This window comes from Quercus lobata, chromosome 5, assembly GCF_001633185.2.
Source record: "Quercus lobata isolate SW786 chromosome 5, ValleyOak3.0 Primary Assembly, whole genome shotgun sequence".
NCBI lineage: Eukaryota > Viridiplantae > Streptophyta > Magnoliopsida > Fagales > Fagaceae > Quercus > Quercus lobata.
Genome location: NC_044908.1, coordinates 73,225,133 through 73,240,074, shown reverse-complemented (window position 1 = coordinate 73,240,074; position 14,942 = coordinate 73,225,133). Strand labels below are relative to the sequence as shown.

At 37.3% G+C, this 14,942-nt stretch overlaps 1 protein-coding gene across 1 annotated transcript; it reads left to right on the top strand.

The window, feature by feature from the left end:
* Window positions 1-216: 216 nt before the first annotated feature.
* LOC115989695 (calcium-dependent protein kinase 21-like) lies at window positions 217-6,500 on the top strand. The gene is made up of 8 exons (XM_031113512.1): window positions 217-1,448; window positions 2,606-2,749; window positions 2,865-3,017; window positions 3,571-3,683; window positions 4,084-4,251; window positions 4,362-4,489; window positions 5,843-5,942; window positions 6,018-6,500. Exons 1-8 carry the CDS (start codon window positions 641-643, stop codon window positions 6,090-6,092), a joined length of 1,689 nt encoding a protein of 562 aa, XP_030969372.1. The 5' UTR covers window positions 217-640; the 3' UTR covers window positions 6,093-6,500.
* The last annotated feature ends 8,442 nt before the right edge of the window (window positions 6,501-14,942 follow it).

Sequence of the window (14,942 nt, the reverse complement as noted above, 5' to 3'; positions counted from 1 at the left end):
AAGAAGATGATTACTTTTTTTATTAATTTATTTCTTGAACTAATTTTGCAAAATAAATTTTTTTTAAAAGACAAAAAGAGAAAAGAAAAGACAATTGATTTAATTCTTAAAAGAAAGGTGACAATTTTGTAGATTAGTTTGACACGTTTTTCTTTGATTACCCAAAATCTTCGCTCATTTTTATTCTGACACAGCTCACAAAGTACTCAAGTCTCAAAAACACTGAGAAATTAGAAAATACTAGAAACAACAAGCAACAAGTGTGCTATTTGGGTTTTGGGATATACTCTTTACTTTATTCTCTAGGAATTCAGCTTTCATTTTTTTTTTTCTTTTTTTTTTTGAGCAAAAGAATTCAGCTTTCATTTCGGTCAGTATATAAGGCAATATAGCGAAAGTGTTGGCTCTGACAAAATTTCTGCAAAGTGCTAAGTATCTTTTGTTACTTTTTATAAATAGACAAAAGTTTCTATCTTTACATAGACCCGATACTTTGATCTGTATCTTCCTTTAATTCCTTGGCCTTGTTCATCCATTCCCTACACTCATTGCTTTGGAATCCCATCACCCAAAGTGGGGTTTCTCATAAAGTTTTGAACTTTAGTGCTATATCAGTACTATCTATAATAGATCAGAAATAATGGGTTGCTGTTCTAGCAAGAGAAAGTCTCCAAACCCAGATGTAATCAATGGGTATGGATCAAATGTCCAAAATTACCTAGCCCAACCAGCTTTTGTGTCTCATAATAAAGTCTCAGCCCCTCAAACTCAAACCACACAACCTAGGCACCACCACCACCACCACCACCACCATCAACAACAGCAACAGCAACAGCAACAGCAACAGCAACAGCAATCATATCATCAGATAAAGCCACAGCCACCAAATCCTAGTTCAGCAAAACCTGCACCCAAAAACATTATAGCTATGCAGAAACCAGACTCCATTCTAGGCAGGCCCTTTGATGACATTAAAGAGTACTATACACTTGGAAAAGAACTGGGTAGAGGTCAATTTGGCATCACATATTTGTGCACTGAGAACTCAACTGGTCGTACTTATGCCTGCAAATCCATTCTGAAACGTAAGCTTGTGTCCAAGAGCGACAGGGATGATATGAAGAGAGAGGTTCAGATTATGCAGCACATGTCTGGTCAGCCAAACATTGTGGAATTCAGGGGTGCTTATGAGGATAGGTACTCTGTGCACCTTGTGATGGAGCTTTGTGCTGGGGGTGAGCTTTTTGATAGGATAATAGCACAAGGCCAGTATTCTGAGAAGGCTGCCTCAGGTATTTGTAGGGCCATTGTTAATGTGGTCAATGTTTGCCATTTCATGGGTGTGATGCATCGTGATCTTAAGCCTGAGAATTTCTTGCTGTCTACTAAGGATGAAGGGGCTATGTTGAAAGCAACCGATTTTGGGTTGTCTGTCTTCATTGAGGAAGGTGATTTCTTTATCCTGTTTCATACTTTCTTTTTTTTGGTTCCTTTAACACTGTTCTAGTTTTTGAATTTAGTGTTTGAATGTATTGGTTTGTCACTTGATTCACCATCTAGGCTAGTCAATGGTATGTACTATGTAGTCAGTGAGAAATTCAATTCTTCAGCAATCCGTTTCATATGAATTGTGAGGCCAATGTGATTGACCCTTTTACTGTGCTTATGCTCTATAGTATTCAATTATGTTACTTTTAACTTCTTGTTGCATGGTACTTTTGTGGGAAAGTTGTAGTTTGATTTTAAGATGCCTTTTAATAAGTAAAAAGTGTTAAAACACGTATCATATGACAGAATAGAATTTGAGTAATTGGTTTGTCACTTGATTCACCATCTAGGCTAGTCAATGGTATGTGCTATGTAGTCAGTGAGAAATTCAATTCTTCAGCAATCCGTTTCATATGAATTGTGAGGCCAATGTGATTGACCCTTTTACTGTGCTTATGCTCTATAGTACTCAATTATGTTACTTTTAACTTCTTGTTGCATGGTACTTTTGTGGGAAAGTTGTAATTTGATTTTAAGATGCCTTTTAATAAGTAAAAAGTGTTAAAACACGTATCATATGACAGAATAGAATTTGAGTAATTGGTTTGTCACTTGATTCACCATCTAGGCTAGTCAATGGTATGTACTATGTAGTCAGTGAGAAATTCAATTCTTCAGCAATCCGTTTCATATGAATTGTGAGGCCAATGTGATTGACCCGTTTACTGTGCTTATGCTCTATAGTATTCAATTATGTTACTTTTAACTTCTTGTTGCATGGTACTTTTGTGGGAAAGTTGTAATTTGATGTCAAGATGCCTTTTAATAAGTAAAAAGTGTTAAAACACGTATCATATGAAAGAATAGCATTTGAGTAATTGGTAAAGATGTCATGCTAACAGAGAGAATTGATTCTATGTCTATGTGGCCCCAAAGTGCAGTTTGTAACTGAATACTAACTCTGCTTATAAAGTTGTTGGTTCATTGTGATATCTATGGCATCTGTTGTTCTTGATCAATTGGACTTGTCTTGATGTTTCCTCCACCTTATTGTTCAATCATAGCAAAGAAATTGTACACTGGCATTTGACCTTTATTTTATTCAAACTCATCTCAGGAAAGGTGTATCATGATATAGTAGGCAGTGCTTATTATGTTGCTCCTGAAGTATTGCAGCGTAATTATGGAAAGGAAATAGATATTTGGAGTGCTGGAGTTATCTTGTACATTCTTCTTAGTGGTGTACCTCCATTTTGGGCAGGTAACAAAAAATCAACAATCTTTTCTTGGATGTTATATGTTCTGGAATATATTATATATATAGTCCCTCAAATTAACAATGTGGAGTAAGATACATAGCTCAAATTATGTTGCAGAAAATGAAAAGGGAATATTTGATGCTGTACTGCAAGGAGAACTTGACTTTAAAAGTGAACCATGGCCGTTGATTTCAGAGAGTGCAAAAGATCTAATCAGGAAGATGCTGACAAAGGACCCAAAAAAGCGAATCACTGCCGCACAAGTTCTTGGTATTAAATCCCCCCTTTTTCTCATTGGCAATAAAAAGTTAAATCTAAGAAAAGCTTAAGTCATTGTATTGTAATCTAGAGATATTTTGCCATGGTTGTTCAATTCCCTTCAAGGATGAGTTTTAAGTAAACTATTTAAATTGTGTTTTATGTCCATCAAATGAAATCTTTTTCATTTACCGGCTATATTATAACATAGAAATGACTTTTTCTGGCAATAAAGGGTTTAGTTAGAAAATGGGCATCCATTTGCTGCTACTTATTCAAAAAAGAAAGGAGCTGCGCAATGCCACTGGTCCTCCCCTCCCAGTTGAATTTCTTCCACATAAGAAATCAAATATTGTCTCAAATTTTCAGTTGTTAAACAGAAACCAATGTAAGGGAAACAACATAAGATAAAACCTAATTTCCGGTTTCAGGTTGTGGTTTTTACTCATCAATTAATCAAATAATATTAATTCATGTCATCTAGTTGCATTGCTCATAATACACCTAGCTTTTGTTGTAATGCTCCTGTGCTTCTGACTAAAATTTTGGTATTCTGTATGCTTAGAGCATCCATGGATTAAAGGTGGGCAAGCATCAGACAAGCCAATAGATGGTGCAGTGCTCTTGAGAATGAAGCAATTTAGGGCAATGAATAAGCTCAAGAAACTGGCACTAAAGGTAAATTATCAAATTGTGCTCACAAGATCCTATTGTCAAATGATAAAAATTGTTCTAAGTTGCCCTTGAATATTATATAATGGTTGTCAATTACTCTTAGAGAGGTGATTGGAGTGTCTAATTTGGTGATTCTCATATACAAAATATATGAAATTGCCTCAGTTGAATAATCTTACTGTTCAAGAAATGAAACCCAGCAAGTATTAATAATAAATACTGTTTATTAATTGGATGGGATTACCTTGCAAAAGATATGGCCCTTCCTGCATTATTCCGCTGCACTAGAAAGATCCAATTTTTGATAATTGCCCAGATACCAAGAATTTTTCCCTCTTTTAGTGTCATGGTTCTAGATGGTCTTTTGCTTTCATTGTATTCTAACAGCCTCAAAATTCCCTAGGTCATAGCACAAAGTCTATCTGAAGAAGAAATTAAAGGTCTTAAAGCAATGTTCATAAACATGGACACTGACAACAGTGGTACAATCACTTACGAAGAACTGAAGACAGGTTTGGCTCGGATGGGTTCACGACTGTCAGAGGTAGAAGTCAAGCAACTCATGGAAGCTGTAAGTAACTGTGGACCCCATATGAACTATTTCTGTTGATAGATGATTATATACCTTGCATGTCATACTCAGCTGGCAGGCTGGTTCTTTCTTTATGTCTTGGATTTCAGGCTGATGTAGATGGAGATGGAACGATTGACTACATTGAATTTATCTCTGCTACAATGCATAGACACAGACTAGAAAGAGATGATCACCTATACAAAGCATTTCAGTATTTTGATAAGGATAGCAGTGGGTGAGTTCACAATCTTCCTGTGTTAATATTATCCATAATATTATTGATCTTTTACAGAATTTCTTGCTTTTCATCAATTTTCAACTTCTTGATTTTACATGCAGAACCTTAATAAACTTTTTCTAAAGTTTATTTATATTTTGGTATTGACTAAGAGTTGTCATTTAATTTATGATAATAAACTGGAGTGACTTTGTTATATGGGGTTATATCTGTTTTGTCTTCTTATTCATCTTCTTCTATATTATTTACTGACGTGTTGAGGTAGAATTATTTGAGTTGCATGCATGATCGTTACACTTTTTCTGTTTTGAATTAATGATATCTGTGAGGTAACATTGGTTCACCAAATCTAGTGAACCACCATTGGTCCTCCGTATCTACTGAACTGTGAGGCCTGTTTGCTCAATATTTCAAATTGCCTAGGTCAATTAAGTTGTAAAGTATTTTTCGAATTAATGTTATCTGTGAGGTAACATTGGTTTACCAAATCTAGTGAACCACCATCGGTCCACCAAATCTGCTGAACTTTGAGGCCTGTTTTCTCAATATTTCAAAATGCCTAGTTCAATTAAGTTATAAAGTATTTTTTGAATTAATGATATCTGTGAGGTAACATTGGTTTACCAAATCTAGTGAACCACCGTCGGTCCACCAAAATCTGCTGAACTGTGAGGCCTGTTTACTAAATATTTCAAATTGCCTAGGTCAATAAAGTTATAAAGTATTTTTTGAATAAATGATATCTGTGAGGTAACATTGGTTCACCAAATCTAGTGAACCACGTCGGTCCACCAAATCTGCTGAACTGTGAGGCCTGTGTACTAAATATTTCAAATTGCCTGGGTCAATAAAGTTATAAAGTATTTTTTGAATTAATGATATCTGTGAGGTAACATTGGTTCACCAAATCTAGTGAACCACCATTGATCCACCAAATCTGCTGAACTGTGAGGCCTGTTTACTTAATATTTCAAATTGCCTAGGTCAATTAAGTTGTGAAGTATTTTTTGAATTAAAGATATCTGTGAGGTAACATTGGTTCACCAAATCTAGTGAACCACCTTGGTCCACCAAATCTGCTGAACTGTGAGGCCTGTTTACTTAATATTTCAAATTGCCTAGGTCGATTAAGTTGTAAAGTATTTTTTGAATTAAAGATATCTGTGAGGTAACATTGATTCACCAAATCTAGTGAACCACCTTGGTCCACCAAATCTGCTGAACTGTGAGGCCTGTTTACTCAGTATTTCAAATTGCCTAGGTCAATTAAGTTATAAAGTATTTTTTTTATAAGTTAAAAATCTTAAAGATTAGGAGACTCAAGGTGATGCAATTCTTGACTGTAAATAGGTATATTACGAGAGATGAGTTAGAGGCAGCTATGAAGGAGTACGGAATGGGTGATGAAGCAAGCATCAAAGAAATTATTTCTGAGGTGGATACAGATAATGTAAGTTGTTTTTAATTTAAGCATCTAGAACTCTCATTTAAAGATTATTGGTACTGATGTTCTCTGCTCCAATAGGATGGGAGGATCAACTACGAGGAGTTTTCCACGATGATGAGAAGTGGAATGCCACAGCCAGCCAAACTATATTAGTTCCACTAGTGGGAGTTCAAAGTTTTTCAAGCAGAGGTTGTTACCATTCAAGTGAGCTCTTCTTGAATGACTTGGTGCCCGTTTGATACAACTTATGTCTCCCATTTTTGAAAATGGGGTTTTATTTGGAAAATCTGTAGCTAAAAAGTACTTTGAAAAATGTATTTTGATAGCGCATTACCAAATGAAGCTTGATGTCAGCACGATTTAGGGGAAATCTGACACATATATTTGGTACACCACTGTTGAGTTGGTTTTCTTCCATGCTCTTTTGGTATATTTATTGAACATTCTGAGGCTATAGAATAGATGGTTTCAGTGGAAGTGTAGTTCTAGTTTTTGTGCATATTTAGTTTCAGGTTTGACCTTTTTCCAAATTCTAATTTTATATATTGTTTTCCACTTTAACATGATTGTCTTCTGCTTTCTTATTAAATTATCTTTTTATTAGAAGATGATAAATTTCATGTGGTTGTAGACTTGGCCAAGCAGGAGGTTTGGGTGCTGATTCCTGTTTGTATACTAGTTTTCCACTCCCCTTCTTTTTTCTTTCTGTCTGATGAGTATGTCACTCTCTTGGAGTTTAAATTTGTATTTTTATACTCTTGGACCATTGTTATTAATCATTCACACAATGGATCACTGATCAAATTCTTGTAATACGATTAACACTATGGTAAGAGCAAGAATGCATAACTACTTTATTACTAGTACGTGGTCTTGTGACAAAAAGTTACTCCCATGTGGTTTGTTCGGGCTGGGATTAACGTCTTGAGTTTGAAATCATTGGGGGCATGAAGTTGGTTTCCATGGTGCCTATGGACTGATATACTGTTAGGACCCTAGTGGGGTTAAGGTTAAGGTGACTATAAAGTTCTCCCTTAACGTTGTTAGCCCATGTTCTAGGTTAGGTCATTGTAATGCTTCTGATGCTGGTGGAAAGCCACAAGAAACAAAACTATCTCATGAAAATAACCCTTGAATCCACAATGAGTGCTCTGTAATCCACCAGAAAAACAAAGGAGAAAACTCTGAAATTTTATTCAACTAAAATTTGAATTTTCTTGAAAGCTAAAATGCTCTTAAATAGGTAAAAGAATCCTAGGGCTACTAACTGCATTCCTAAGATAGCTAAGGAAACACTAGATTAGACACGAAATTAGGGTGGAAAATATGAAAAATTACAGCAACAAAAAATGAAAATTTGAGAAAATTACAAAATAAAATCCTAATCTTTAAAAGACTTCCCAAAATAGACAAGAACTTATTCAGAATTTTAATTTAAATGTTATAAATTGAAGAAAAATTACTATAAATAGAAAAAAAATGATTATATGAGAGCCTAAAAAGTAGTGTAGGTTGTGGTTGAAGGTGACGATTTTTTATCGTTGCTACTTCACCTTTAGATCACCAATTTTCACATGATTTTGGTGTTAGCTCTGATGATTTCTACTAGTATTTTTTGTACTTCTTGAATTTCTTGCGTGTTGACTTTTGACAGTCTCTTTTTCCCAGAAATGTCTGAACTATATGTTTTATATCTACTTCTTCAAACAATCATATAACCCCCGTTATTTGTGTTGTTATAACTCGTGTTGGAAAAAGACAACCACTCTAGTCATTTATACTATTATTTAAGGGGCTTCTTTTGTTTGGATTCCTCATTTTTAAGTTCAAAAATGCCCCTACACCTTTATGTTTAAGTAGAGACAAAACTAAAAGACAATTCGGTAAAAATGCAACTCTAACTCCCACTAAAACATTGCCTAAAAGGTAGAACCACTTTCCTATAAATTTTCAAATTGTTTTATCCACTTATAAATTAGATTCATTCTCAAAAAAAAAAAAAAAAAAACCTTATAAATTAGATTTATAAATTAGATTTTTAAAATAAAAATTATATATATAAAATAGGAACACTGGATTTTTTTTTTGCTTAAAAAAAAAACCTCATCGCACACGCGTAGCACATGTGATAAGGCTAGTCTTATAATAAATAGGATAGAAAAAAGAAGAAAACTAGGGGTCATCTATTTGCTACAAATGACCTCTACTTGAAAACTACACGCCTTTGAACACTGAGACGTGGTTGGTTTGGAAACAAACTGAAAACTACCTGTCGTTTGTTTTCTCTCTCAATTACAACTCATCTCTTATCCAAAAAAACAGTGACTTTTTTTAACTAGGCTTAAGAGTGGGCCTATGTCTTTATGTTGTTATGTCTTAATAGCTGGCTAAAATTGTATCAGAGCTCTATCAAGCTCGCTCAACTCATAACCTAGTAAGAGAGGAGATTCTAAACCAAGTTTTCTTGCTTGAAAGAAACGAGTAATGTCACTGAATTACAAGGCTCTTAGTCATGACAGCCTACTTAGAACAACTATAAGTCTATAATCAAGCTTTTCTTTCCGAGTTCATCTTTTTAATTTTTTGGATTGAAGGAAATAAAAATAAAAATAAATGTTTAAATTGAAATACTGCCCGTCTTACAATTCCCTCCACTTTAGTGAGTGAGAGTAACTGCATATGGCATGACAAGAAGTTTAGTATATATTTGGTCTAGTTTTTATTTTAGATTTTTTGGTATCTAATAAAGCTAGCCAAGTAGCTCTGGTGAAATTTATGCTCTACATAGTAGCAAAGTGTTGTTAAAGTACATTGGAAATAAGTTCGAGAAAAAAATTATAGGATATCTCCTAATTGCCATAGTGAGTTGCATTAACTTGCTTGGTAATCAACATATTGATAACCTCACAAATCACTATATGTTTTTGAGATAATCAATGTTGAAGACTTTGAAGTCTTTTCTAGAGAATGCATATACTGTAATTTTACTTGATTTCTTTTTTTCTTTTTGGAAAAAGTAATATTGTCCTATATCCTAAGTGGATGTAATCTATAACACAAAGGGTTATTCCTATGTGATTTTTTTTTTTTTTTATTATTATACTAAATGAAAACATATATGCAATTTGATAAGGAGTCAAGTAGGTGATGTTGGTTCATCCGATTATTAGTTTACTAGCCATAAAAAATAAATTGTTTCATCAATTCTTTAAATGTATTCGTGCACAAAGACTCCTTTAGGTATGTCTTCGAGGAGTGTTTGAAGTCTATAACCTTTTCTTTTAATATTTTCGTGAGTTGTGATTTGAAGGTAATCACATGAACTAAAAGTGTTCCATTAATTTTCAAACATATTCACACACAAAGCTTGTTTGGATATATCTTCAAGTGTTCAATAACTTAGCCATTTTTTTTAGATATAAAAATATTTGAAATATGTAATATACTAATTGTTAGTGTAGGGTCACGTTTTTCGGTCCGGTACAATGAATTTGTAGAGAGTGGGCCAAAGAGCTAGGTTTTAACGTATGGACAATGGCTAATACGGTATTCTTCACGATCAAGCTGAGATGGACTGAGTTCACCAAAGAGGATTGGTCATCGGCACGGTCCGAGGAGCTTTTTCTGGTGCCTCTGATGCGTTAGGGGTCTCAGCCCCCCCCCCCCCCCTCTGTCTCCCTCCACTCTCTTTTTATAGTATTTTCGTTCCTCCTGAATGGGGTTCCTAGGGTTGGTACTTGTCCCATCAACCCTCCTCTTCAATTGTTAGGAGTGGTTGTAAAGGGAGAAAAGTATAGCTGTGTCAAGCACAAGGCACTAAATGAAATCATGGCAGCCTTTCCCTTTGACATTTCCATTTTCTCCATTGTCCTTTTCTGCTTTAGTACTTGTTCTGTTCTGTGGAATGACCTGGAGTGTTACTACCAGTGGTCGGTTGCCCCTTTTGTTCTCAGCTACATCCATGCCGAGGGTTCTTTCCATGGCCGAGGAGGGGTTTTTCCTTGGACTGGGCCCTTGGCCCAATGTGGACATTGACATGGACCTCCTGGTCTTTTACCCCCCACAATAGCCCCTTAAAATCCTGTTGTCTAGCTCATCGGACAGACATGAGGGTTTTGGTGACATCGAGCCTCTGTCTTGGCTTGCCAAATCTTGCCCTCCATTAATGCTAGAGCCTCTTCGCTTGCCTAAGGCACATTCCTGGCTGTGAGACATTCTTTTAGTCTATCCAAGCCGCTTTCCTGCCGTTTCGGTGCACGAGACGCGCTTTCATTAGGGTCTCTTCACAAGGTGATGCAAATCCAACGACTAAAGACTGCTTTGGAAATTGAGCGAGATTTATCTCGCTTGTAATTCCTTCTTGGAAATTTGGGCGAATTGATTGCCACTAGGTTTGCCCCCTATATAAGACACATGAGGGGAGATCATTCTCCTTTATTCGTAGACCCTTGAGTTTTTCAAGCTTCTAACTCTCCAAATGTTCCCAAAGTCCCCACTATGATAGTGATTGAGATTTAGGGAGTGAAATGGTCAAGGATAGGGTGAAAGTGAAGGAACCAAACCCTCTTCAAAAGCCTAGGGTGTCTCCGAGATTCGGAATGACCTAGTCAGGGCAAGGGAGACAGAGGCCAAAGATATTTCTCCCCCTCAACTGGACAAGAAAGAAGTCTCTCTTCCTTCAGCCAAAATCCGAAACAGGTGTAGGTCGCATCAGATTTTTGGTGCAACAAAATTTGGACTTTCATCCGGCGCAGTGTGTCACGCGTGTGTGGGTTTGGGTTTCTCATCGCCGGTACCATCCATACTTGCTCGATTGCTGCTAGAGCAATACTTGCTCGATTGTTGCTAGAGCAAGTATGGAGATTTGGCGTTCCTGCTTCTTCTTCTCTTCCACCGCCGGTGCCGTCCATACTTGCTCGATTGCTACTGGAGTAAGGTCGAGGATCGGTCGCCTCTGCTTCTTCTTCTCTTCCACCGTCGGTGCCATCCATACTTGCTCAATTGCTACTGGAGCAAGATTGAAGATTTATCGTTCTCGTGGATTGTTTTTCTCATTTCTTTTTATAGCTAGCTTCCGAGATTGGCTTGTCTAAGCCCTTTTATGTACATTGTACTTCTTCTTTATCTAATAAAAAGACGATTTCATTTCATTTTGCGTAGCCTTTCTTTTCTGCAATAATTATTTTATGAATGGATGTGCTGATGTCTTTTCTTTTGAATAGTACTTAGAACTGATGCCATTGACGGTAAAGAGTTGTCATTCTGAACTTATCAAAACTAACGGGCACGACAACGCCGACTTTAAATAAGTTAACTATATAAGACTAACCAGGAAAACAACCGCATGTTCTATACTGCGAGCAAGGTGACCGCCTGAGGACGTGTAACTTAAAGTAAACCGTCCGAGGGGATCGCTGGGTACTAGGGTTCTATTCCACGTTTCCGATGATATTTATAGCTTTAACTTGCTTTAGGCGTCTGGTCTGAGGACTGGGGCATGATTGAACTTAGCTTGAATGCTTAGAAAGGTACCATCATGTGTTAGTTTCCATAAAGCCTGAGGTCCGAGGACCACGCAAGACCTTTGTTCCGCCTAGGACTTAAGTTTTTCTCGAAGTAACTAGTTTCCCCATAGGTTTGAGTCCGAGGACTATGCAAGACCTTGGTTCTGTCCATGGTTTTAAAAACCGGTACGGTAAAAGAACCGGAATAAGGAGTGTTTATCGGTTTTATGGTCCGACCGGGGTTCGACCGGTGGTCGAACCGATAATATCATAAATAATAAATAAATAATTATTAATTATAAAAATAAATAAATAATTTTATAACTAGTCATTTTAACTAAAAAAATTAATAATAGTAAAATATTAAATATTAACTTTCCAACTTTTGAACACCACTTAACAAAATTCAACCAAAAAAAAAAAAAAAACACAACCATAAAAAGGTAAAGTATAGCAATTACAAACAATTTTTAATTATTTTTTAATTTGTCAAATAACCAAAAGAAAGTCACCAACAGGTAACAATATCATTGCCCTTGATACTTTTTTCCCACCTATCCTACACTTACACGTTTATATCACACACACCACACATTTATTCAAACTTTCAAACAACTCTCTGGACTTATTTCTTTCCCATCCACTTTTTGGTTTTGCTAGAGTTTCATTTCCGGATTTCCTTCTTCAATACTCTCCCTCTCTCTGTCTCTCCCATCAATATGGGTATGTGCAAGTGCAACTATGCAAGAGCAGAAAACAAAGGCTGAAGCGGAGTGCAGACAGATAAAGTCATATAAAATTTGCTTCGTTTTTGGTCTTCTTCCTCAACACAAAGATAGGAGATCTGATATTTTTGGAGTAACTATTGGTGTCTTAGGCTTCACAACTTCAAGCTTGAAAACATTTTCAAAATCAAAATCTCTACTCTCAAATCTGAAACAATATCTCTCTTTCTCTCTCTCTCCCTTTTTTTTTTTTTTTTTTTTTTTTTTTTTAACACAGCATCTGTAGTTTTAAGTTTTAACGAAGACCTGCTAAAAACCGGTTTAACGGTACTAATTTCCGGTTTTTCGGTTAAATAAGCGGTTTTCCGGTTTTAACGGTTTTTCTTCTATTTTCGGGTTTTAACAATAACCGGACCGGATTAGTGTCCGGTTCCCGATTGGACCGGCCGGTCCGGTCCGGTTTTTAAAACTATGGTTCTGTCTAGTACCTAGGTTCCCCATAGGTTTGAGTCCGAGAACCATGCAAGACCTTGGTTCTGTCTAGTACTTAGGTTTTTCTTGGAGTAGCTAGTTTCCTCATAGATTTGAGTCCGAGGACCATGCAAGATCTTGGTTCTGTCTAGTACTTAGGCCTTTTTGAAGTAGCTAGTTTCCTCATAGGTTTGAGTCCAAGAACCATGCAAAATCTTAATTCTGTCCAGTACTTAGGTTCTTCTTGGAGTAGCTAGTTTCCCTATAGGTTTGAGTCCGAGGACCATGTAAGACCTTGGTTCTGTCTAGTACTTGGATTTTCTTGGAGTACCTAGTTTCCCCATAGGTTTGAGTCCGAGGACCATGCAAGACCTTAGTTCTGTCTAGCACTTAGATTCTTCTTGGAGTAGCTAGTTTCCCCATAGGTTTGAGTCCGAGGACCATGCAAGACCTTAGTTCTGTTTAGCACTTAGGTTCTCTTAGAGTAGCTAGTTTCCCCATAGGTTTGAGTCCGAGGACTATGCAAGACCTTGGTTCTGTCTAGTACCTAGGTTCTCTTAGAGTAGCTAGTTTCCTCATAGGTTTGAGTTCGAGGACCATGCAAGACCTTGGTTCTGTCTAGTACTTAGGTTCTTCTTGGAGTAGCTAGTTTCCCCATAAATTTGAGTCCGAGGACCATACAAGACCTTGGTTCTGTCTAGCACTTAGATTCTTCTTGGAGTAGCTAGTTTCCCCATAGGTTTGAGTCCGAGGACCATGTAAGAACTTGGTTCTGTTTAGTACTTAGATTCTCTTAGAGTAGCTAGTTTCTCCATAGGTTTGAGTCTGAGGACCATGCAAGACCTTGGTTCTGTCTAGTACTTAGGCCTTTTTGAAGTAGCTAGTTTCCCCATAGGTTTGAGTCCGAGGACCATGCAAGACCTTAGTTCTGTCTAGTACTTAGATTTTCTTGGAGTAGCTAGTTTTCTCATGGGTTTGAGTCTGAGGACCATGCAAGACCTTGGTTCTATCTAGTACTTAGATTTTCTTGGAGTAGCTAGTTTCCCCATAGGTTTGAGTCCGAGGACCATGCAAGACCTTGGTTCTGTCTAGCACTTAAATTCTTCTTGGATTAGTTAGTTTCCCCATAGGTTTAAGTCCGAGGACCATGCAAGATCTTAGTTCTGTCTAGTACTTAGGTTCTCTTAGAGTAGCTAGTTTCCCTATAGGTTTGAGTCCAAGGACCATGTAAGACCTTGGTTCTGTCTAGTACTTAGGCGTTTTTGAAGTAGCTAGTTTCCCCATAAGTTTGAGTTTGAGGACCATGCAAGACCTTAGTTCTGTCTAGCACTTAGATTCTTCTTAGAGTAGCTAGTTTCCCCATAGGTTTGAATCTAAGGACCATGCAAGACCTTGGTTCTGTTTAGTACTTAGGTTCTCTTAAAGTAGCTAGTTTCTCCATACATTTGAGTCCAAGGACCATGCAAGACCTTGGTTCTGTCTAGTACTTAGACCTTTTTGAAGTAGCTAGTTTTCCCATAGGTTTGAGTTCGAGGACCATGCAAGATCTTGGTTCTATCTAGTACTTAGGCCTTTTTGAAATAGCTAGTTTCCCCATAGGTTTGAGTCCGAGGACCATGTAAGACCTTAGTTCTGTCTAACCACTTCAAAAGATTCTGGTTTGGCCCTCGATTTCTTTCTCCGAAGGGAATTCAGCGAACCGGACTACTAGGCCCGCGAGAATTAGCCCCTTGACAAGTGCACGGGGCATATATCTGCCGTCAGAAGCCCCTAAAATCGCGCTTCGTTTAGCAATCCTTTCCGCGTAATCAACGCTTCGAAGTGTAGACCTAAGTGGAAGCTGAGTCAGGACAATGATGATGTGTTCTTGGAAATGATGGGGAGGCTTTCGTGTAGCTTGTATCACCGCCAAGATGGTCTTCTCGAGGGACTCCCGCTGATAGGAGCTTGATCCCACCGTGATTAACCGTTGCATTCGCTAACGCACAAGCTTTCCCCATAGACGGTGCCAATTGTAGGGTCACGTTTTTCGGCCTAGTACAGTGAATTTGTAAAGAGTGGGCCAAAGAGCTAGACTTTAACGTATGGACAACGGCTAATACGATGTTCTTCATGATCAAGCTGAGATGGATTGAGTTTACTAGAGAGGATTGGTCCTCGGCACGATCCGATGAGCTTTTTCTGGTGCCTCTGGTGCATTAGGGGTCTCAGCCCCCCCCTTCTGTCTCCCTCCACTCCCTTTTTATAGTAGTTTCGTTCATTCTGAATGAGGTTCCTAGGATTGGTGCTTGTCCCATCAGCCC